Source organism: Mytilus californianus, unplaced genomic scaffold, assembly GCF_021869535.1.
Source record: "Mytilus californianus isolate M0D057914Y unplaced genomic scaffold, xbMytCali1.0.p SCAF_2, whole genome shotgun sequence".
NCBI classification, from domain to species: domain Eukaryota; kingdom Metazoa; phylum Mollusca; class Bivalvia; order Mytilida; family Mytilidae; genus Mytilus; species Mytilus californianus.
This window is the reverse complement of record NW_026262668.1, coordinates 62,264,137-62,287,238: the sequence shown is the minus strand read 5'-3', so window position 1 is coordinate 62,287,238 and position 23,102 is coordinate 62,264,137. Positions and strand designations below refer to the sequence as shown.

The 23,102-nt window shown below is 34.1% G+C and overlaps 2 protein-coding genes across 3 annotated transcripts in view; both read left to right on the top strand.

The window, feature by feature from the left end:
* LOC127730179 (sodium-dependent glucose transporter 1B-like) overlaps positions 1 to 23,102 on the top strand; it is a 168,572-nt gene that overhangs the window by 53,944 nt on the left and 91,526 nt on the right. The window lies entirely within an intron of this gene.
* On the top strand, positions 856 to 10,143 carry LOC127730181 (sodium-dependent glucose transporter 1A-like). 2 transcript variants are annotated; one of them, XM_052238444.1, is made up of 6 exons: positions 856 to 959; positions 3,097 to 3,477; positions 5,497 to 5,603; positions 6,942 to 7,076; positions 7,490 to 7,775; positions 8,979 to 10,143. In XM_052238444.1, the coding sequence occupies exons 4-6, from the start codon at positions 6,963 to 6,965 to the stop codon at positions 10,082 to 10,084; spliced, it is 1,506 nt and encodes a 501-aa protein (XP_052094404.1). In that variant the 5' UTR covers positions 856 to 959; positions 3,097 to 3,477; positions 5,497 to 5,603; positions 6,942 to 6,962; the 3' UTR covers positions 10,085 to 10,143. The 2 variants fall into 2 exon arrangements, with proteins under 2 accessions (XP_052094404.1, XP_052094405.1); XM_052238445.1 differs by having other exon boundaries at positions 6,710 to 7,076.

Genomic DNA, 23,102 nt, shown 5'->3' with positions numbered 1-23,102 from the left:
AAAAAAGACTGTACAGATCTTAATGGATTGCAAGCGATGTGTCTTAGCAGTACCGGATTTATTGCAATGGTCATGTCAAAAAATTAACAGAAAGATTGAACATAACTTATAAATTTATTGTTTAATTTTCTAAGACCTTGTCCTGTTCAGATCAAAATGATCTTTGATGTATAATATCAATTAACTAGTGACTACAGGTATTAAAACCAAAGGTCATTGTCCATCATATCACATCTCCGTTCTTTTATATGAAATCAATGGCGCATCAATAAGTTTTGAAAACAATTATATAAAACCAAGAACATCAACAAGCAAACTGTAATTAAATTAAGTAATCAGAAATCGGCTTATGCATATTTGTTTAGGGGCCAACTGAAGGACGCCTCCGGATGCGGGAGTTTCTCGCTGCATTGAAGACCCATTGGTGGCCTTCGGCTGTTGTCTGCTCTATGGTCGGGTTGTTGTCTCTTTGACACATTCCCAATTTCCATTCTCAATTTTATGTTAAACATTGCGCATAAGGAGTACAGCAACAATATGTGAATCTAAAGATTGTTAGAATGTAAGTTAGTATAGTCAAATAAGATGTAACAGACTACAGGTAAATGATGGTTAGTAAGGTCATGGTGTTGGGTTATTTAAACTGTAATATATGCATTGCCATAGACACGACATTTTCTCATTATAATTTTACTGTAACTAGATCAGTATTTATACTATATCATGTAAGTCAAATATTGTTAGTTTGGTTAAATCAAATTGACGCAAAAGAAGAGAAGTTTCGAAATAAAAGTGTACGTTTGTCTTTACGCCGTTGCAAATCACGATAAATGTGAATCTGAATTGTATTGTATCAGCACAAGTATTAATAGCAATGACAAAAATAGCAAGCCTATTGACTAACTAATGACATACATACTTGAATGGTTCACAGTTCAGTCTTGCATAAACATCTGAAGGTTGCAATTCTGTAAATACAGACAATGCAATTTCCCATAGGAACTCCCTTTGCGGCTAAAACTGTGACACTTTTACTATGAAGTTTCGTGAAAAATAATATCCCAGAACGGAAAGTTTATATGCACTACTATTTTATTCAAAGGTCAAAATATAGGGCTGTGCGGCATATTTTCAACATTTATATGCCCTGAACTTCTAAGAGTTTAAACTTATACTAAAATTCTATACTACCCTTACCTCCATTTTTGGACCTCCTAAGAATTAAAATTTAGCCGCTACCATGTTTTTCTATACTGGTTACATTCCCAAGTGATGTCTCTATGAGATGAAACACAGAGATCATCAATGGGAACCAGTACGTTAACAAATTAACATACCTATGAATATTAAATATCTCCCCAAAAGAGGCGTGGTTTGAGAAACAGCTGTATTTACAAAGTGCAACCTATACAAACATTTATTCAAATAGAAAACTCTCTAAAAACACTTTTTCTCACAACAATACTTATTTATCAGAATTATAGCCTTAAAGAAATCACTGCATATACTCTAAGTCTCCTTTTACAGTACATTTTATACCCCTACCCCTGTTTCAATTTTTTAAAGATTTTGAAAACAAGACTCTAATTATTGCCAGCTTACCCTATATGCATGTTTTCTGACATGAACTGTCTAAAACCTGTTTGAAACTATTCTGATAACAAATTGAAAGCATTTTAGAATACTATAAATGTATTGTTTAGTAGTTAAGCATTCCAACATTCAAGATTATACAAAGTATCCAATCCTGCCTGTGTCTCCAGTCCACATCTTACTGTATGCCTATTTGTCAATGAAAGTTCACAGTTTCTGCCTCAAATGGTCAGTTTAGAATTCTTGTCACAACAGTATCATCCCTAACCATATATCTAACATAAGTTAGTTAATATATGTCCTAGAAGTGTTTAAACAAAGCCATATTTGCAAAAGTTGTATTTATGAAGATATCAGTCTGGTGCATAAATTCACTAAAAGTTTGATTGAAATGACTGCTTACATCTGATTTTTGCATAACTTCCTAGCACAGTTATTGTTTACTTTATAAAAGACCTTTAAAATAAAAAAATCATAGCATTTACAAGTTAAATTATCTGTTTTATGACTCAGGGGTAGGCATTTTTCTCTGTGTTTTGCCCCTGGGGCCTCACATTTCCTAATTTTTTTCCCTGTTTCTAGCAATGTGGAATATTTACTACATATTTAGGATAGAACACACTATTGTAAGTTTTACTGAGGTCTTTTTGTAATTCTAGCTTGTACTTTTTTATGCCGCAGTCACAAAAAAGCACATTTAGGCGTTACGGCTTACTTTTGGGTTATCGACAGGACAAAAACACCCCACCAGAAATATTTAGGAAGGATCAATGAGTTGCAATTACTGCGAAGAGTAAATATAAGCACTTCTAAACAATTTAAATTACAAATAGGCATATATTATGAATTTATTTTGAATTCAGGGCTTTACGTAAACCATGCATACTGTAAACTGTGAATTTATGCTGAGTCATCATAGTTAAGGCCCAGGATTTTCTCAATCTTCATGAAATATTTATAAAACTTCATATTTGAGTTAAATTCTTTAAAATCTCTGAGATAAACCAGATTTTGTGATATTCTGTATGTTCTATTTTTTAACCCTATATAGGTTGCAATTCTGTAAATACAGACAATGCAATTTCCCATAGGAACTCCCTTTGCGGCTAAAACTGTGACACTTTTACTATGAAGTTTCGTGAAAAATAATATCCCAGAACGGAAAGTTTATATGCACTACTATTTTATTCAAAGGTCAAAATATAGGGCTGTGCGGCATATTTTCAACATTTATATGCCCTGAACTTCTAAGAGTTTAAACTTATACTAAAATTCTATACTACCCTTACCTCCATTTTTGGACCTCCTAAGAATTAAAATTTAGCCGCTACCATGTTTTTCTATACTGGTTACATTCCCAAGTGATGTCTCTATGAGATGAAACACAGAGATCATCAATGGGAACCAGTACGTTAACAAATTAACATACCTATGAATATTAAATATCTCCCCAAAAGAGGCGTGGTTTGAGAAACAGCTGTATTTACAAAGTGCAACCTATAGTATTGGAAACTATATGAGTGATTGTAAATTCAGTGGAAAACATGGCTACATCACAATTTGTAAAGTAATGCCTTATGAAGTGGAACACCAAATCCCAAATGTATAAACATAGCTGCAACTTTGAGAATTTTTGCCAAAAAATTAAAAAGAAAGATTTTCTGGATGAAAAAATATCTGAAATGAAAAAGTGGAAGATACTAAGGAGACATTTAAAACTCATAAATTGAAGAGAAACCGACAACGCCATGACATAAAACGAAGAAACAACAAGCCAGTCCACAAAACACTACAGAGTAAACCAAAGACTGGGCAACATGATTTATCTTATCTGCTCCGGAAGGTTAAGGGGCTGCACATGTGGCACCCGCCAGGTTGCCGATGGTAAGTACAATTCGGTGATGTTAGAATTGAGAAGGACGGGAATTGGAATGAAGCTATGCATTTTTTCCAGACATAGATAAATTCCTGTTGGTATTTTATGTAAAATACTTTGAAAAACCTTTTATTTAAGTTTATTATTCTTTTTGATATACAACAAATGAAGTATAACTTTCTTAAATTTAACCCAGTCAGAGACACAAATACTGGAAAATTGTCCATATTTTTTCGGTTTACTTATTTCATAAATTCATATCAAATGTTCCTTATTGTATACTCATTTGCAATCTTTCGAATTGTCCGTCATGAATAGTATAATCATATTACTTCAGATGATGAAATAGTTATATCATATTCATTTATTCATTGAGACGTCCTTTATATAACCGTTAACGTTTAACATTACAGGTATTTACAAATGTATAAACGAATGGCTAATGTCTTAGTATAAGTTATTTATTCCTCCGTATCCATTACGAATTTATTTTATATTTCAATGGAGTAACTTTTTGTCTTAAATTATAGTAAAGAAACTTTCATGTCATCATAACAAATATATCTATGTACTAGTTATCCGTTTTGAGTCTGAACAACCAGATTTTCAAAAATATGTATATTAAATGGATATTTCTATTTCACCTAAATGAACATGTGAAAGGTTACACTATCAACTTGATTATAAGTGATTTCCTAGCAGTAAATTACAATTAACAAAATTGAGCTTTGTGTTGCTAAAAAGCAACATGCACGGGTACGGGTAATTGATGTGTATTATGGCATTTGGTTTTTGCTCTTCAAAAAGTGAAATGAAGTTGAGTACTGACAAAGTGGACCTTAGATGGAATAGGTTAATATTTTCGGTCCAATTTTATCCACATAGCTTTTCATGAGTGAAGCTACTTTTACCTCATTTGCTTTCAATATGGGTCTGAGCATTCCTGAAATAGAAAAATCCAGAGAAGCTCTTCGGACACATACAATTTATAAAAAAGTCATTTTCATTTTAAAGGTATTCAACTACAGACAAACAATCAGCAATTACCTACCTGCAATTGATTGCGTCATTTTTATTCATCATCTGATATGTGAAGTGTATCTAAAATTCACCTGAACGTCATTATTGCAAGTATGAATACATCAACTACAATATCAACTCAAATGGGTGGGTGGGTGTCTCGGGAATGACCACACTGGACTGTTCGAAAGGCATTATTCTTCCCGCTTGATTAATCTCGTGATATATTCAATTAGTGAGTAGACCTTGGTCACGTGATACATGTCAAAACAGATACACGTGTTTATAACGTTTAGAAATACAAATCGTAACTGTATTGTATCAGCACATGTATTAATAACAATGACAAAACTAGCAAGCTTATTGACTAACTAATGACATATATACTTGAATGTAACAACTCAAATGTTTGAATCCGAATTTTTCACAGTTCATTCTTGCATATATATGGGAAGAAAGTGTATTTAGATTAAGTGGTGAACACGGCTACATTAAAGTTTGTGGCGTGATGCCTTATTAAAAAATTGTGAAATAGTGCAAGGAAAGACCGGGCAACACTAATCCCACCAGTAACCGGAGTTGATCCAATGTGTTCCGGAAGGGTAATGAGATCCTGCTCCACATGTGGCAACCGTCATGGTTTGATGGCAAGTACACATTCAGAAATGTCAGAATGTAGGGAAGGAGGACTGGATTTTTGCTACGACAATTAGAATGAAGCTATTGTTTTTTAAGATATAAATGCATTCATGTTGGTATTTTATGTAAACTAAGTTGAAAAATATTTTAAGTTTACTATTTAATCTTTTGCGACATACAAAAAAAAACTTAGGTATAACTTTCAAAAATTTCGAACTTTAACCCTGCCAGAGAAATTATTACAAAGAAATTGCCCATGCTTCTTTCGGTTTTCATCTTTAACCATTCATATAAAATTACCTTTTAATATTGTATACTTGTTTGCAATTAACTGCACCGTCATGAATATTACACCTATATTACTTCAGATGACGAAATGGTCATATAACATTCATTTGTTCATTGAGACGTCTTAAATATAAACTTAGACAACGATATCTATCTGGGAACAAGTTTTTAAAGTTAAACATTTCAGGTACGTATAAACTTATTCAATCGCGGTCTCCATTGCGAATTTTAATTTCAACGGAGATATAAAGTTCATTGTAGCATATTGTCTTAAACAATCCATGTCATCATAACAAATTTATGTATATATCTATTTTGAGTGTAAAAGGAAAACAGAGTATAAACGACACCAGAATTCTCAAAGTATGTCTAATCGATATTTTCATTTCACCTAAATGTACATGTAAATTACATAGCTTTGTGTTGCTGAAAGGCAACATCCATGGGTACCGGTAATTTATGTGTGTTATGGCATTGGATTGATGCTCTTCAAAGAGTAAAATGACAATTAGAGTACAAAGTTGCATTCGACTCTATGGAATTTGCTATAATTTGTCGGTCCAACTTAAGTCATAAATCTCTACATGAGTTCATGTACATCATTAGCTTTCAATATGGGTCGAAGCGTTCCAGATGAAGGTAAATCTAGAAAAGCGCTTTACACGCATAAAATTTATAAGATGTTATTTTCATTTTTGAGGCATTTAGTTAAAGACTAAACTTCAGCGACTATCTACCTGTGGATGATTGCGTCATCTTCATTCGTCGTCTGATATTTGATTGTGTTAAAATAAAATTACCGTAACAAAGAGCGTGGGGGTATCACATTGTCAATGTCAGCAGTGTTAGTTATTCGGTATGGATGGATTCACAAACCGTTTTTTTACTACTTTGACCGATCAACAAACGATTGTCATCATTTCAATGTAATCTCAAAACTAGAAATGATACAGAAGCATTCATTATAAACCAAGATTGGTGCCTTCAATAAAAATGGTTAGGATGTGCTGTCTCTGTCATGTCTTGTCCTATGGATTTTTAATGAAATCTTTCCATGATAATGAAAAGATGATGAGTTATTGTTGACAAAAAAGATGTGTTGTACCAAACGACTGATATGGAAACATGTTATTAAACGATAATATGAGTGTAAAATTGTTTACACTAATATCGCACTAGTTTTAGTTACATTCACAATCATCTTATAAACAAGCAGTAAAAATATCATTGTTGTTTTATTAGCATTTTTTGCTCATGGAAACACGATACGTCATTCCGTTATCTATATTTCAGGATTGATTGATTAATTGATGGTGGTTTAACGCTGTGTCAGAACACATGGGCTTTATATGGTGCTGCAGGAATAATTTTGTTTGTAACACGAAAAGTAGGTGGAAGACCTAAATTCGATAAATAGTAACAAATTAACATAAGTGTGACCATTTGGTTTACGTTTTCTCTCTGTACAATGATATCTGTTCGATAACTTACATTCAAATAACATACACAGCTCTGTTCACTGTAGGAACAAACATTTGATGCAAAGATGACGATTTGTCCAGATTCAGCTTTAAATCTCTACGGAAAACTGAAGAACGACAAAGCCTACAGACAAATCTTTACAATGTTTGCGTGGTCCTGTTTTGCTTTTCTTGTCTTGGTGAGTAACAATTACATACATGTATAATGGTAAAATGAAACTGAATCAAGAATGGTTTTACTCTACAACTAGTATTGTTAAATCAAAATAAAAAAGTAAATAGAAAAACTATAGCCTATTGATCAGAACATTTTAGGGCGTCTTTTGTTCCGTAAACTCTACTCGCAAGCCGAGACCAGTAATTTATATTCAGATATTATTATTACATATGATGCTGTTCAAATGTAGTTTGTGTTTTCTTCTTATCTGCACAAAACAATTGCAAAATTTTCCGTACTCAGAATTGTATATTTCAATCAAACTGCCACTCCGAGTGTATACATCATAGTATTATTATGTAAGATAAATTGCAAAGACTTTATGATAAACCTCGATGGAATGATACTTTATTTCTATTAAATTTATATATGCAGGGTTGGAATCTTGGACTTGGAGGGCCGACTCTTTTAGACCTTCAAATTATAGCAAACTGTTCACTAGAACAAGCCTCTCTGTTCTTTACAGCTATCTCATGTGGATATTTAGTTTCATCTCTTGTTATTGGAGTCACTTTTGACAGATTAGATAAATTTTTGCATATTGTTTTCGGAAATGTCGGCATCACAATCGTTATGGCTGCCATACCATGGTGCAAATACTATGAACTCATGTTCACAATGCATGTTCTAAAGGGATTTATGTGTGGATTTTCAGATGGAGGTATGTATAATTCAGCTTTCAACAAATCAGGTTTGCCATGTTTAATCTATAACTTCCTGGCGTAAGGTTGTTTGTTGCGTATATTCATGACCTTCAGGTGACCTTGACCACATACAGGTCTCTTAAGGTTCGCATATGTCATTTTTGGGAACAGTTTTGTCTAGGTAATAATTGTTTATCCTTTGACATATACTTTTGATATTTGAAACATGGAGGAATCACTAATTCTTCAAGACGATGTGTTATTGAAGATTACCTTTGTACTTGATCTTTGACCTAAATGTAACAAAATGCTATGTTAATACCTTTCTATTGGAGTATGGGTTTTTTCACGGGGAAGATATTCCGGACATTCATATCATCTTGAAAACTGCTCAGATCCCCGTTACTGAACCATGAATATTCTTAATTGATAAGGCCCTTTGCAGTGCCTTAAAGGTGTTGACCCTGGGGGTCGTACTTACCCTTTTATTGTAAATGTTTCCTATCAAAAACTATTCGGATCCCCCCCCCCCCCATTGGAGGGTACGGCTCCGCTTCCTTATATCCTAACTTGTAATATATTTCGAAAACATTTAAGATCGCCATCCATTAATTAACCATGTATATTTATCATGGCAACATTCTTTCAGTACTGTAATGTGTTTTATTTACCGGACTAACTTTTACTGATGACACGGAGACATAATGTGGAGTCTCCTATAGAACCATTCTAACCAGTTTATAATAACTCATCATAAATAACAGGATTAAAATTGTGTATGCCGCGGACGCACGGTTCGTCTACAAAAGACTCATCAGTGACGTTTGAATATAAAAAATAATTAAAAAGGCCAAATAAAGTTCGAAGTCCAAGAGCATTGAAGGCCCACAATTTTAAGTTTATAATGTATCTGGGTTTTTTTTTCTTTTCCTTTTGAAAAAAAACGGGTTGTTAACGAACCACTTTGATGGTCATATTTGACGAAGGGCCAGATCCACAAATAGTTTGTTGGATTTGCTGAAGTTACATGTAATTTTATAGATAAAATTAGAAAAACCCCAGACATTTTTGGTTTATAGATGTTGTATGTTTGACACATACAGTGTCGAATAATGGAAAATGGACCACACAAGAATTATAACTAATGACTTTTTTCCTTTGAAATGGTTTAACTGAGCAACATAACAATGTAAGGAATGCTATTTGTTTTATTTTTACAGTTGCTTCAACCCTTTTGATTCACCTTCTTGGTCAAGACTGCAGAAGATATATACAGATTCTTCATTTTTTCTACACAGTTGGAGGAATGCTATCATCGCTAGCCACTGCTCCTTTCTTAAATCAGTTTGAAGGATCAGATATAATAAAAAACGAGTCGTATGATGGTATATTTAATGTAACAACTTTGCTTTACAACAATAGTAACGCATCCACGGTTCAAAATTCACATGACCTTTCAATTTTACGAAATACTAGCGAGAGTTCACTAACAACGGAAATTTATAAACCATTCTTAATTTCTGCAGGATTAAGTTTTCTGTCAGTTGTTCCATTTTTTGTCATGTACTTTACATTTGATAAGCAACTGACGGAAACAAAACAAAAAAAGGAATCAAAAGTAGACAAAAAGTGTGAACTTCCACTATTGCTCCGTATCCCAGCTTTATTGATAATAGCCTTATGTTCATCAGTTTACACAGCACTTGAGGATTCGTTTGCCAGTTTTTTGGCGACGTTTGCTGTAAAGCAGTATCAATGGGGAAAATCTGTAGCTTCATATGCTACATCACTTTACTGGGCTTCATTTTCAGGTGGTAGTCTTATCGGAATATTTATAGCGCCATTATTTGATTTGTCTAAATTCTTGACTTTCTACAGTTTGATGATAGTTTCATCAATTACCGTGCTCTTGTTGACTACTTTATATGGACTTGATGATGGCATTTGGGCATCTGCTGCCATCTGTGGATTCTTTATGTCGGTTTTCTTCCCATTATTTTTAGCATGGACAGAAGAGAATTTCCTTCATGTTTCTGCTCGAGTTACGGCTTTGATAATGATATCAGGAAGCAGTGGGGTAATAATCAACCCGGTAATTCTTGGGCAGCTTATGGAAGTATCACCTGTTTGGTTCTGTTACATCTTACTAGGAGAAAGTATTGTATTGTTCCTACTTTTTTGCGTTGGCACTCTCCTATCAAAGAAAACAAAAAGATTTCGAATGTTGTCAAAACTTGAAATTCGTGTGGACAGAAACGGGGAAATATATGAAAACGAAAATTCAGATGTAAAACTCGACAAAAATATTGAAATAACAAAATTCTGAACAAAAAATAATTTTTTATCACGTGTTAGATTAATTCAAATAAAATAATTCATCAAAGATACCAGGCTTATAATTGTTTTACGTCAGAAGCGTTTTGTTTACCTAAGACTCATCAGTGGAGCTGTAATTAAAACAGTTGAAAGGCCAAATTATTTACGAAGTTGCATGTAGACTTTTGGAAAGCAGAAGTTCCAAAACGTTGTATCAAATCTGGCTTAGGTCATGTATACCTGAGAGTTTCCAATATTTTTTACATTTTCAGAACAGTAAATTTACAAAAAATGACCGTATCAATTACATGTCATGTAAGCACAGACTACTGGGCTTGTGATATTATCATGGACGAAACTTCCACCAGCAGTGACATCAACCTAGTGGTTGTCAAAACTTATCGAGGATACTAGTCTTATAAGTACCTCACGAACATGGGGAGACTTCTTGTTGTTGTTCCGTATCTTCTTTTTCTTTTGGTTAGTTGGACAAAGTAACCTTTATAATTGGAATTAACACTCAAATCCGTTATACGGAAAACATGAGACAAATCTACTACAAGCATATCAAAAATATACTTACCATTCTCAATGAATAGGCTAGTGCCAATTTCCCCTGTATTTGTTTCACTTACATGGTCAAAATCTAAAAGTTGTAAAATTCTTCTGAATTTTCAATAATTTGGAGGCTACATCATATGCTAAAAACATTTTAAACAATTTTACATAATTTCTCAAGTAAAAATGTTATTTTTCGTTAAATTTTGCTGTTGAAAATAAATGTTAAAAGCACTATATGTTGTACTTAGTAACACTACAAAATATTTCCCAAAATTCTTGTTTTACAAAATGTATTTAAAAGTCTTGAAATTTACGATTTAAACACGTGTGTCATTATTAAACGATGTGCTAGCTATAGGCATAATAACAATAACAAAATTAATGTATGAAGTATATATGTAATGCTTGGCTACCCCCTACCCATATGTAGAATGAACTCGGAGATGGTTGAGCATTCGTTTTAGTGCCTGTCCCAAGACGGTAGCCTGTTATTCAGTGGTTATCGTTGGTTGCTTTCAGTCATTGTTTTGTCAAGAATGGGTCTGTTGGTTTTTATGTTTGAATTATTTCACATTTTGTCATGTCTCGACCTTTTATATCTGAGTATACGTTATGGGGTTTGCTCATTGTTGAAGGCTGTATGGTGACCTATAATTGCTAACATTCGCGTCTATTTGACTCTGCTTGATAGTTGTCTCATTCGCAATCATATCACATCTTAGTTAATAGTTGTTTCATTGGCATCATATCTTCTTAATTTCAGTCCTATTAAAAAAGATGAAGAAAGAATATTAAAATATTTTATACGACGATAATAATGTGTTGTGATCCGATAAATACCACTTACATTAAAATAGTTATCGTCTTAAAAAGTGTTTACATTATTTAATACAAGTGGAAAACAATATCAGATAATAAATAGAAACAATAAGTAAAAAAATTTATAAATACAAATAGATTTTATATTTCCGACAATGTACATTTATTTTTTTTTCTATCCTGCAATTTAAACACGTCACTTTAAGGTTTAGTTGTTTAAATCCTAATAGTTGTTTCTGATTTCTCACAGAAACTGACAAAGTTTAAACGTGTACCGCGAAGAGGACCCCGAGATGAACTGTTACACAAAAAGAAATATTCACATTACCGTACGCGTTTGCTCAATATAGAAGCGGAGTAATAGGAAACTTTGTTTGTACAAGAAAAAAGCAAACATGTATGTGTGTACCTGTTATTTGTAAAATAGTTGGCTGATTGCAGGATTGATAGCATTTGAAACTATTAACCAGTAAATAGTCTTTTTCATACAGTTTCGAAAAAAAAGTAAATTTATTCGTCTATAATTTTATGATGAATATACATACTGAGATATAATAATAATTGTCATCTGTATCAATTGCCTGATAAAAAATTGCGAATAAAGAACATATGAAAAATCCCGAACTTCACACAAACATTTTTAAAATGTTTCAGAACATCGTCTAGTGCAAGAGGTTTAACGCAAAGCTTTAGATAGACCTTGCGATAAGTTGTCTCGAAAGCCATGCAAATTTGGTGTCAACAAAAGGTAGACTAAGAGGTAAGAATACCATCTTAGGGTACAAATCAAGACAATATACAATCAACTGATTCAGAATATATATTGATCCCTATCCCACCTTATCAAACGTCTCAGTGGAAATTTTTTTTATTCACTTTTTGTACGATGTACTGGCTTTAAATACGTGAACCAATTTGGATTATCATCTCGTTAACTTCACGTCTACTCAGAAAAAAATTAACAGTGTATGGAAGTCCAGTTGCAAGGAAAGGTCTATATCTGAATTTATCGCACTTGTGATTGGTTAAACGCGGTCACGTGGTGACCCCCCCCCCCCCCCCCGATTTATCTAACCCTTTATGGATCAGTGGGGGTTCAGTAATAAACCATATAATTTATAGTTTTGTCCATTGAATGTTGACACAGGTCAGTTGTTCTGTACAACGTTAGTAAACTATGAAAAGTACAGAAAACTCAATTAATCCCAATATTGAGATTTGTATGATGCAACATATTGCAGCAACAACAAAAATTAACAATCAATTCAGTACAGTAATATTTTATCTAATATTCCCGCTTATAAATTTCTTTTGTTCCAAATAATTTTACAAATTAAGACACGAACAAAAAACTCGGCTGTCATTCGGTATATCGAGAAAAATGATCGTGAAAGAATAAGTAACGGTGGTTAAGTATTGCGATTGGATCGTGAAAGATCTGGTATAGGATCGTGAAGAAAATCTTATCGAGAAGACATATGCAACTTCAGTAAATAATCTAATTTAATTAATTATAATGACAAATATTTGAAAAATAAAACTGTCTGTCAAAATGGTTTAACATTATAAACAGTATCCGAGAAAAATCGAGGTTTAAAAGTACACCGTTTTTACAAAACTACAAAAGGCAAATTGTTCATCGAAATTTCAAAGAACATGATTTTTTTTTCATATTTTGAATGCATAAACTACTTTTCTCTTAAAAATATCGTTCTTTATTACTGTTTGAAATGGTTCTTGAAGTAATTTTGTTTTAGTTTAATCAGAAACTTTGCAAAAATGAGAATATTTGTAAAAATTCGATATTTCTGATCGTGAAAGATCGGGTACCGCTATTTGATGATCGTGAAAAATATTATGAAATATCTGATGCCGCTAATTTGTAATGGCAAAAATCCACGAAAACGATCAAATTGTTTTTTAAACACATGATAATTTATATTTGTAATTGGTATATCAAAGATTGGATTTTCATGATTTAATTATTCCGCTTCAGGTTTGTTTGTGAATAGGGCTATGATGGCTAAATGACAGTGGATCTGATTATTTGATTAAACCACACCATGCACACTGACTAGTTGCCCTATAACAATATAAGTCCGTCTGTCCGTCTTGCATACGTTTTATGTCGTATGGAAACTTAAGATTGTCTCATCTAATTTCGGTGAATTTTTCTGCAGTCATATCTATAAAACGAAGATCCTTGTTGATTTTTGTAAAAATTGGCAAAAAAAAAATTGTTTAAAGACAACCGCAGGAAAACAACTGCCATAATCCTGACTTGGCACAGGCATTTCCCTAAAACAATGGTGGGTTAAACCTGGTTTTCTAGCTAGCTAAAGTGCCCACTTGTATGACAGTTGTTTAATATTCTGTTATATTGCGAAATTGGGTAAGCAACCCATTGGGAAACAGACATAATTTGTTAACGTGGCCATAACTGCGATCCAGCAGCCAAACCTGTGTAAACATACATCACAGATATATAACACGACTTAAACGTTCAAACACACATACAATTAAATCAAACACAGACGCTAACAAAAAGTTTTTGTAGTTGGTAATACAGTCAGTATAGTAAGCATCACGATAGATCTATTTACACTTTCCCGAAAAAATACAAAATATGAAAAATATAAAAACAAGGGTATACAAAATGAAAACAACGCTATAAAACCTCATGTGTCCGAATCTCATCTCTGGACCCAACCGCATAAGGAACTCCAAAAGCCAAAAACATGAAAGCTGCATGCGCGCCGAACCACGTCAAGAGTCATACGATCAATTGGAACATAAAAGTACAAAGACAAAAAAAGATAAAACTGTAAATTAGATAAAATTCTACACCTAGTATATATAACTCAAGACCATCCTGTATTATTTGTGAATTAGATACTGAATATTTATCTATTAGGTCTTGGTACTTTCCAATGAACTTTTTGAGAAAAAAGACTAGACGTTCTTTCACCAAATTTGCCTCATTAATGTCTTGCTCAAACACTGATAACGTTTTAAAAATTCTGAGTAGCAGCTACAAGCTCCTGAATATCGTATGAGTTGAGAAATGTAAGTAGTGGGGGAAGTGGGGGTTCTGGCGACTTTCGTCTAATGTTAACCCTATGGGAAAAAGGTAGCCTCCTGAGAGGTAGCCTCCTGAGAGGTAGCCTCCTGAGAGGTAGCCTCCCGATGTGAGGCTTATTTTTATGACGTCATTTTTAGGTATTCTGACATTAATTTATTAAATTAATTAATTTCTGGGGAATAAGATCATTAAAAAGTGTTACTTATTACGTTTGTTTTTATTATGGATAAGTATATATATTTTTTCTTTAAATTTGATGAAAATTCCCAGTCTATTAATAGATAGACAGGAAAACCCCACCTTGGTATTAACAGATCATTATTGTATTATATGGCTCTGATATTACATAATATTTATTCACCTATGGCTATTAATCTGTGATAACATGATTATTAAATCAATATTGAATGCTTGTTTAAACTTGTCCATTATTGTACGTAGTGACCTTTAACATGTTGATACGTGTCAATAAATCCGCCATTTTGAAAAATCGCGTCTGTCTTTTGAAATCATTAAATCGTTATATTATTGACACTTATTAGAATAATATATCTTAATATTTATGGGGTGATTTTTTTTTTTTTTTAAGTATTAGAATTTATAATATAATTGCTAAATCACTGAAAGCGTTCGTTAACTTGTCTGTGTCATAATCAAGTTTAGACTTGTCAAAAATCCGATTTAATTGTAGTCGCCATGTTGAAAATATTATAAACATTGTCGCATTATGCAGTCTTTTGAAATAAGTAAATCATAATATTAATTGAATTGAATAGTATTATTCTTACAAAGATAACATTTATACAGTAGTTAATTTTAATATGTTCGATGATACATACTGTTATTTTTGTTTTAATATCCAACTATCATCCCTCCGTTAATCATATATTTTAATAGTATAAATTGAAAACTTATTTTATTATTTCCTCGATCACATTCACTTTTCAACTGGCATCCTTTAACTATAAAATGCCACACTGATAAACAAAACATTTCAACAGTTTCTGTTGACCTCAATAACCATGATAACCTGGTGTGATTAAGTACATGGGTGAATGACCATTAATGTAAACATGTCAAGTAATTCTTATCAAATAATGATTATTTCAACCTTCTGTTTTTTTTAGTACTTAAACTTTGAAGTGATATTCATTTTTGATAAACTTATTCATTTTTGATAAACTTATTCATTTTTGATAAACTTATTCATTTTTGATAAACTTATTCATTTTTGATAAACTTATTCATTAATAAATGCTTTGATTTCAAATTAGGATCAGACTTCAAAAAATAAATTTTCTTTGCTAAGAAAACTACGTCTAATCGCTCCAACAGGTAAATTAGACTGAACTGATTATCGATCGAAAAAATTTGCCGGATTTGAAATTAACCAATCAGATTACGTAAATTACGGAATTTCCACAATTCATGAAAATTATGCTATATAAACGATGTGAATTGCGAGACTCGTACAGTCTTATCGAAGACACTCTAAAGGTGAAATCAAGTTTACATTAGCAGTATCTTAAGGACTTAAAGGTTTGGTATGGCTAATAATTTGTTTATTTTAAACAATTTTTAACGTTTCATAGTATTTTAAAGGATTATATGATATAAATTAAAGTTTTCTTGATAATTTTGTTTTTTAAATTTCAAACTTATTTTACGAATAACAAATAAATGGACTAGACATATGCTAATATCAAAATATTTGGAGAAAAAGGGGGGAGGTTGTATTTTAATTTTGAGTTCTCGAAAGTTTGAAGTAGACTCCTGCACTGGTAAGGTGTACTGACTTAGGGCAGTGTCATTTAGCTAACAATGGAGAGGAAGTGTCATGTGGCATGCCCCGCTATAGTCAGGAAGACCTCTCCGACCAAAACCTTTGCAGTCTTGCTTAACTGCGAGAGCAGCTCTGTTTCCAGTGATGGAAATGTTGACGGGCGGTGACTACTTTGGCGAAAGCCTTAGTCAAACATTCTTGAATATCAATCAGATCGTTATTCATATCAGTATCAAGACTGGGAACCCATACGGTCGGTAGACTGAGGAGTCGTTTTTCCGACCCGTGGGCGAGTACCAGTGGCGATAGGCTCCTTTGATATGAATAATAACTGGTTGTCCGTATCATATTATGAGGAATAATAAAAATGAAAATAAAAATGCCTATATTGAATACACGTTCACTTTTCAGGCTAAAAAGATGGAACCAGCATCGAAAAAAATAAAGATGGCAAAATCTCCAATTAAATGTGGTGTATGCGCAAAATCGTTTTCCCATAAAGAGAGTTTGATGCGCCATAAGAGATCGGTTCATACTGGAACGAAATGGCATTGCCCCACCTGCGATGTAGTATTTTCAAGAAAAGACAACTACCAACGCCATAAGCGAAACCATGATAAACAACCAGTCCAAAAAGGTGCTGGTGTTACTACGACTAGTGCAGAAACAAATGAAAAGACGGATCCATGCAACTTCAAAGCGCTCAATGGAACCGTTGAAACACATTCGGTCGATGCAAAAGGATTGAATAAATTTGATCCAATGTCATTCCTGAAAAGCCAGTATGATGATGTTAAAGATGTCATCAAGCGTAAAATTAAAGAAAGAGGTGGATTGAAGTGGTATCTATCCATGAAGGTTAAAATGAGCAGACGAAAAGAAGATGCCAAAGAAACTGCAGAGCCGCATTTCCGGGGGAAATGCCAGACCAGTTTAAAATTGGAGGATATCGAAGCCGGATTAAAGGAATCTATCAAAAAGATGTATACATCTTTCATTGAATATCAGAGACAAGGAAGCAATTGGACGGTGGATAAAGTGATAAATCTTACCATACACATGGCACGGTACAGACCCTTAAAAGGCTCAAGTTATATTCCACTTCCAATTAAACTCAGATCAAAACATGCCATTATCAATGTCAAAAATAAAGACAGCAAATGTTTCATGTGGTCAATTTTGGCAGCATTGAACCCAGCAAAACGTGATGCAGAGAGAGTTTGGAAATACAAGGAACACACTTCAAGTTTAAAGTTTGATACCATCATGTTTCCTGTGAAATTAGCCGACATACCCAAGTTCGAAAAACAGAACACACTATCTATCAACGTGTTTGGGTTTAACCAGGCGAAATATTCCCTATACACATTTCAAAACATCGATTTGAACAGCATGTTAATCTACTCATGATATCGGACAACAAGAAGTCACATTTCTGCTGGATTAAGGATCTTAATCGGTTATTAGGGGACCAGCATAGCCATCGCGCACGACATTTTCACTGTCCATACTGCTTACACGGATTTACCAAAGAAAGAATATTAAGCAACCACCTACCATACTGCCAGACCCATGGACCCCAAAAAATTGAACTACCAACTGAAGACAATAAGTGGTTACATTATAAAGACATTCGTAAACAGCTTAAGGTTCCATACGTTATTTATGCAGATTTTGAGTGTCTTCAAGAACCAATAGTTGATAGTAACGAATGTGATCAGAAGACGAAAAAGACTACCAAACACATACCATGTGGCTTTGCTTACAAAGTGGTAGGTCTGACACCTGAAACATCAAATGAACCAGTAGTTTATCGGGGTGCTGATGCTACTGATAAATTTGTGGAATGCATGGTAAAAGAACAGGAAGAAATTGAACATCGATTTAAGCATTGTGAACCCATGATCATGACTGGGAGTGATTGGCAATCCTTTAAGAAGGCAACCCTGTGTCACATATGTAAAAAAGAACTAGCAGACATAAAAGTTCGAGATCATTGTCACGTGACTGGAAAATTTCGAGGGGCGGCTCATAACGACTGTAATATTAATTACAAGTTTACAGGTCGAATTCCAGTGGTATTTCATAATCTGAGAGGATATGATAGTCATTTGATTATGCAAGCTATTGGAAAAGTTGAAGGAAAGCAACTGAATTGTATCGCTAACAATATGGAAAAGTATATTTCTTTTTCATTAGGATGTATGGATTTTATAGACTCGCTCCAATTTATGTCTTCCTCATTACAAAAACTCGTGGAAAACCTTGCAAAAGAAGGTTCGAGTAAATTTAGACACATGACTAGCCACTTTGGAGAAGAACAGATAAGTCTACTTCTGCGAAAACAAGTATATCCATACGAGTATTTTGATTCCGAGGCAAAATTTTTAGAATCTCAACTACCACCGATTGAAAATTTTTACAGTACACTATCGGGAGAAGGTATAACCACACTGGACTATGCACATGCACAACACGTATGACAATTGTTTAACATACAGAATCTCGGACAGTACCACGATCTATACGTTCTATCAGATGTCCTTGCATTAGCCGACGTCTTTGAAAATTGCAGGGAGATCTGTCTCAACTACTATGGACTGGATGCTGCACATTTTTATACATCTCCCGGTTTAGCCTGGCAGGCCGCCTTGAAAATGACAGGTGTCAAGCTGGAATTACTAACTGACATAGACATGCATTTGTTTATAGAAAAGGGATTAAGAGGGGGAATATCAATGATATCCCATCGCCATGCCAAAGCTAACAATAAACATGTACCAAACTACGATTCAAATCAACCCATTAATCACGTAATGTACCTAGATGCCAACAACTTATACGGATGGGCAATGTCACAGGCACTTCCAGTTGAAGGTTTTAGATGGCTCAACGATTCTGAAATTGAGAATCTATACATAGGTGACATTGCAGATGACAGTGCAAATGGTTATATACTAGAAGTTGACCTAGAATATCCAAGGGAACTGCACGATAACCACAACGAATATCCACTCGCTCCCGAAAAATTAAAGGTTACAAATGATATGCTATCGCCCTATGCAGAGAAGCTATTGGACGATCTAAACTTAAAAGGAACATCGACAGAAAAATTGATACCAAATTTACATCCAAAGGAAAAATACGTGGTACATTACAGAAATTTAAAACTCTACTTATCACTAGGAATGAGACTTACAAAGATCCATAGAGTCGTGACATTTGAACAACGATCCTGGTTAAAGACATATATTGATTTCAATACAGAGAAGAGAAAGCTTGCAAAAAACGATTTCGAGAAGGATTTTTTTAAGCTCATGAATAATGCAGTCTTTGGAAAAACGATGGAAAATTTAAGGAAGAGAACAGATATAAAACTTTTGAATGACCAATCAAAGGCCAGAAAATTAATCAGCAAACCAACATTTCATGCCTTCAAAATATTCAACGACGACTTGGTGGCTGTACACATGTTGAAACAGCGATTATACTTAAACAGACCCATCTATGTTGGATTCACTATACTCGATTTGTCAAAGACACTTATGTACGATTTCCATTATAATTACATGAAGGATAAATATGGACCCAAGGCAACACTTTTGTTTACGGACACCGACTCGCTATGCTACAACATCAACACTGATGATATATATCAAGATATGATGGAGGACAAACACTTGTTTGATACGTCAGAGTATAACCTTGAACATCGACTTTATAGCACTTTAAATAAAAAGGTGTTAGGAAAGATGAAAGACGAAACACATGGTATTCCCATACAGGAATTTGTTGGTCTCAAGTCAAAGATGTACTCATTGATATATGAGGAGAAAGAAACACTCTGCGAAAAGAAGACAGCGAAGGGTATAAAGAAGAGTGTGATCAAACATGACACAAGACACGAACATTATAAACAATGTTTATTCAATAAAGAGATCCACATGTCTACCATGACACAGATTCGGTCATACGACCATACGTTATATAATATATCTATCAACAAACTGGGCTTATCCCCTTATGATGATAAAAGTTATTTACTAGATGATGGGATACAAAGTTTGGCCTATGGACATTGGAGAATATAAATATGATGTATGTCAATATTTTAATCACTATACTTCTGTCATTCGAAGTAAGAGGACGTGTTTGAAGAGCTCTCAAAGATGTATACAACCTGTCCAGAATGTGGTATAGAATTTTCGAGAAAAGATGCTATGTTGAGACATTATAGGAAAAAACATGAAACCAATCAACCATATCCACTGAGCAGTCATGCATATCCACCACCACCACCTCCACCACCACCACCACCACCACCACCACCACCACCACCACCACCACCACCACCGCCTCCACCACCACCACCACCACCATCACCACCGCCGCCGCCACAAAATGTCGAACTACATCATCCATTCACTATGATGTTGGCTGGACCTACCGGTTCAGGTAAGACGTTTTGGATGAAAACATTACTGGAGCGAGCACGGACTATGATAAAACCATCACCTGAGAGGATTATATGGTGTTATAAACGATGGCAGCCATTATTTAGTGAAATGCAACAGACAGTTAAGAACATAATATTTGTTCAAGGTTTACCTGAAAATTTGAATGATGACTCATTCATTGACTCTAGATATCCAAGTTTAATCATCCTAGACGATTTAATGAGAGACGTCACCAATAGTAAGGATGTGTGTGAATTATTTGTAGAGGGCAGTCATCACAGAAACCTAAGTGTAGCTTGTATACTGCAAAATGCGTTCTCGAAGGGAAAGGAGAGTAGAACCATGAGCATCAATAGCCAGTATATAGTCCTATTCAAAAACCCACGTGATCAAGTTGGGCCAGCCATATTTGCTAGACAGATGTATCCTAATAATCCGAAGAAATTCATGAATAAGTACAAAGAAGGAACACAACAACCATATGGAAGTCTATTCATTGATCTGAAACAAAATACACCGGAAGACGACAGATTAAAACTTAATATATTTGAAAGCAAGAACATGGTTGGTGGGGGTAATTCTAAAGAGTATATTAGCAGAAAAGAACTAGAACCACATCAGTTTGAAGAATCATTTCAAAGTGAGCAGACGTATTTACCAGACGATAAAGAAATCATGCCTTCATGTGATGATTGCGGTGTAGTCTTTGAAAGCGTTCCTGATTTAGCTAGACATATGAATAAGTGGTGCCCGGAAAATAATGATTTAAAAAGAAAAAGGGAAATTGAGGATGAATACATACCCTCAAAGAAACCTCGTGTAAACGAAAATAATATAGAAGGTGGAGAAGATATGGCTTTTATAAAATTAGCTGAACTTGCCAGAGAGGCAAATGCAGATATATGGGAAGAAAAAGTTGATAAATACATGGATGGTGGCATGAATGAAGACCACGCCATAAGTAAGGCCAATCGCAAATTAAAAGACGAGGATATGGGTCAGTTTTTGTCTAGATATAGCAGTTTAGTTGAGTATTTACTACAGCTACAAAATGGTAAACTGCATGGCAAAGTCATGCATATGATTACAGAATTAGTTAACGATGGCATGGACACTGTAAAAGCCACTAAAGTGGCCATCAGGAAATATGAACCTATGTTAGAAAGCTATCTAGATGAAGCTATTGAAAACGAAACAAATAATGATGGTTCTGAAAGTGAAAATAGCATTGATGACGATGAAGAGGAAGAGGAGGATGAGGAGGATGAAGACGATGAAAGCTAAACTATATAAATATGAGAACGTTGTACTCTGTATATCATTCTATATTCAACATTCCATGTGAAAAGATGGCCTCTTGGGAAAAGTACTTGAGAAATATTTATTACAATCCAGCTAACCCAGCGAGTTTTGCAGGGCCCGATAAACTTTACAGATTTGTTCGAACAGATGGAAAATTCGTTCTCAGTAAATATAAAATACGAAAATGGCTACAACGACAGGAACCATACAGTTTACAAAGACCATTAAAAAGGTCGTTTAAGCGGAACAGAGTTATCGTTATTGGAATAGACGACCAATGGGATATCGATTTGATGGACATGTCTAAATTTTCTAAATTTAACAGTGGATTCAATTTCATATTGGTGGTTATTGACATATTCTCCAAATATGTATGGCTAAGACCTCTAAAGAATAAGAAAGGCGAATCCGTGGCGACTGCTTTGAAACACGTTTTATCAGAAGGAAGATCACCAAACAGAATAAGAACAGATAAAGGACAAGAATTCAGATCAAGATTAGTAGAATCTCTCCTAAAACAGAGAAATATTCAACATTTATTTGCACAAAATACAGAAATCAAAGCTAATTACGTTGAAAGGGTTATCAAGACTATTAAATCAAAAATTATGATATTTATCACCAGTAAGCAGTCATATGATTATGTGGATAACTTACAGAATTTTGCTAACAGCTACAATAAGACCTTCCATAGAACGATTGGCATGGCACCAGATAAAGTCACCCTATCTAAAGAGACCAACCTGTGGTGGAAAATGTATTGGCCGAAAAGATTACAACCTAAGACAGAGAAAGTACGAAAACCTTTCCGTTTCAAAATCGGTGATAAAGTTCGGATTACATACATGAGAAATCCTTTTACCCGGGAATACGATGAGAAATGGAGCGGAGAGATATTAAAAATATTTCAAAGAATATCACGTGGTGGGCTTCCAGTTTATCGACTTATTGATTTTCAAGACGAAGAAATTTCAGGAACCTTCTACCAATCAGAAGTGCAGAAAGTGGATGTTCGGGAAGACGA

Coding starts and splice junctions, on each gene's coding strand:
- LOC127730181 (XM_052238444.1), top strand. CDS start 6,963: ATGACGATTTGTCCAGATTCAGCTTTAAATCTCTACGGAAAACTGAAG. Junction 7,077..7,489: donor GTTTTGCTTTTCTTGTCTTG/GTGAGTAACAAT, acceptor TTATATATGCAG/GGTTGGAATCTTGGACTTGG. Junction 7,776..8,978: donor GTGTGGATTTTCAGATGGAG/GTATGTATAATT, acceptor TTATTTTTACAG/TTGCTTCAACCCTTTTGATT.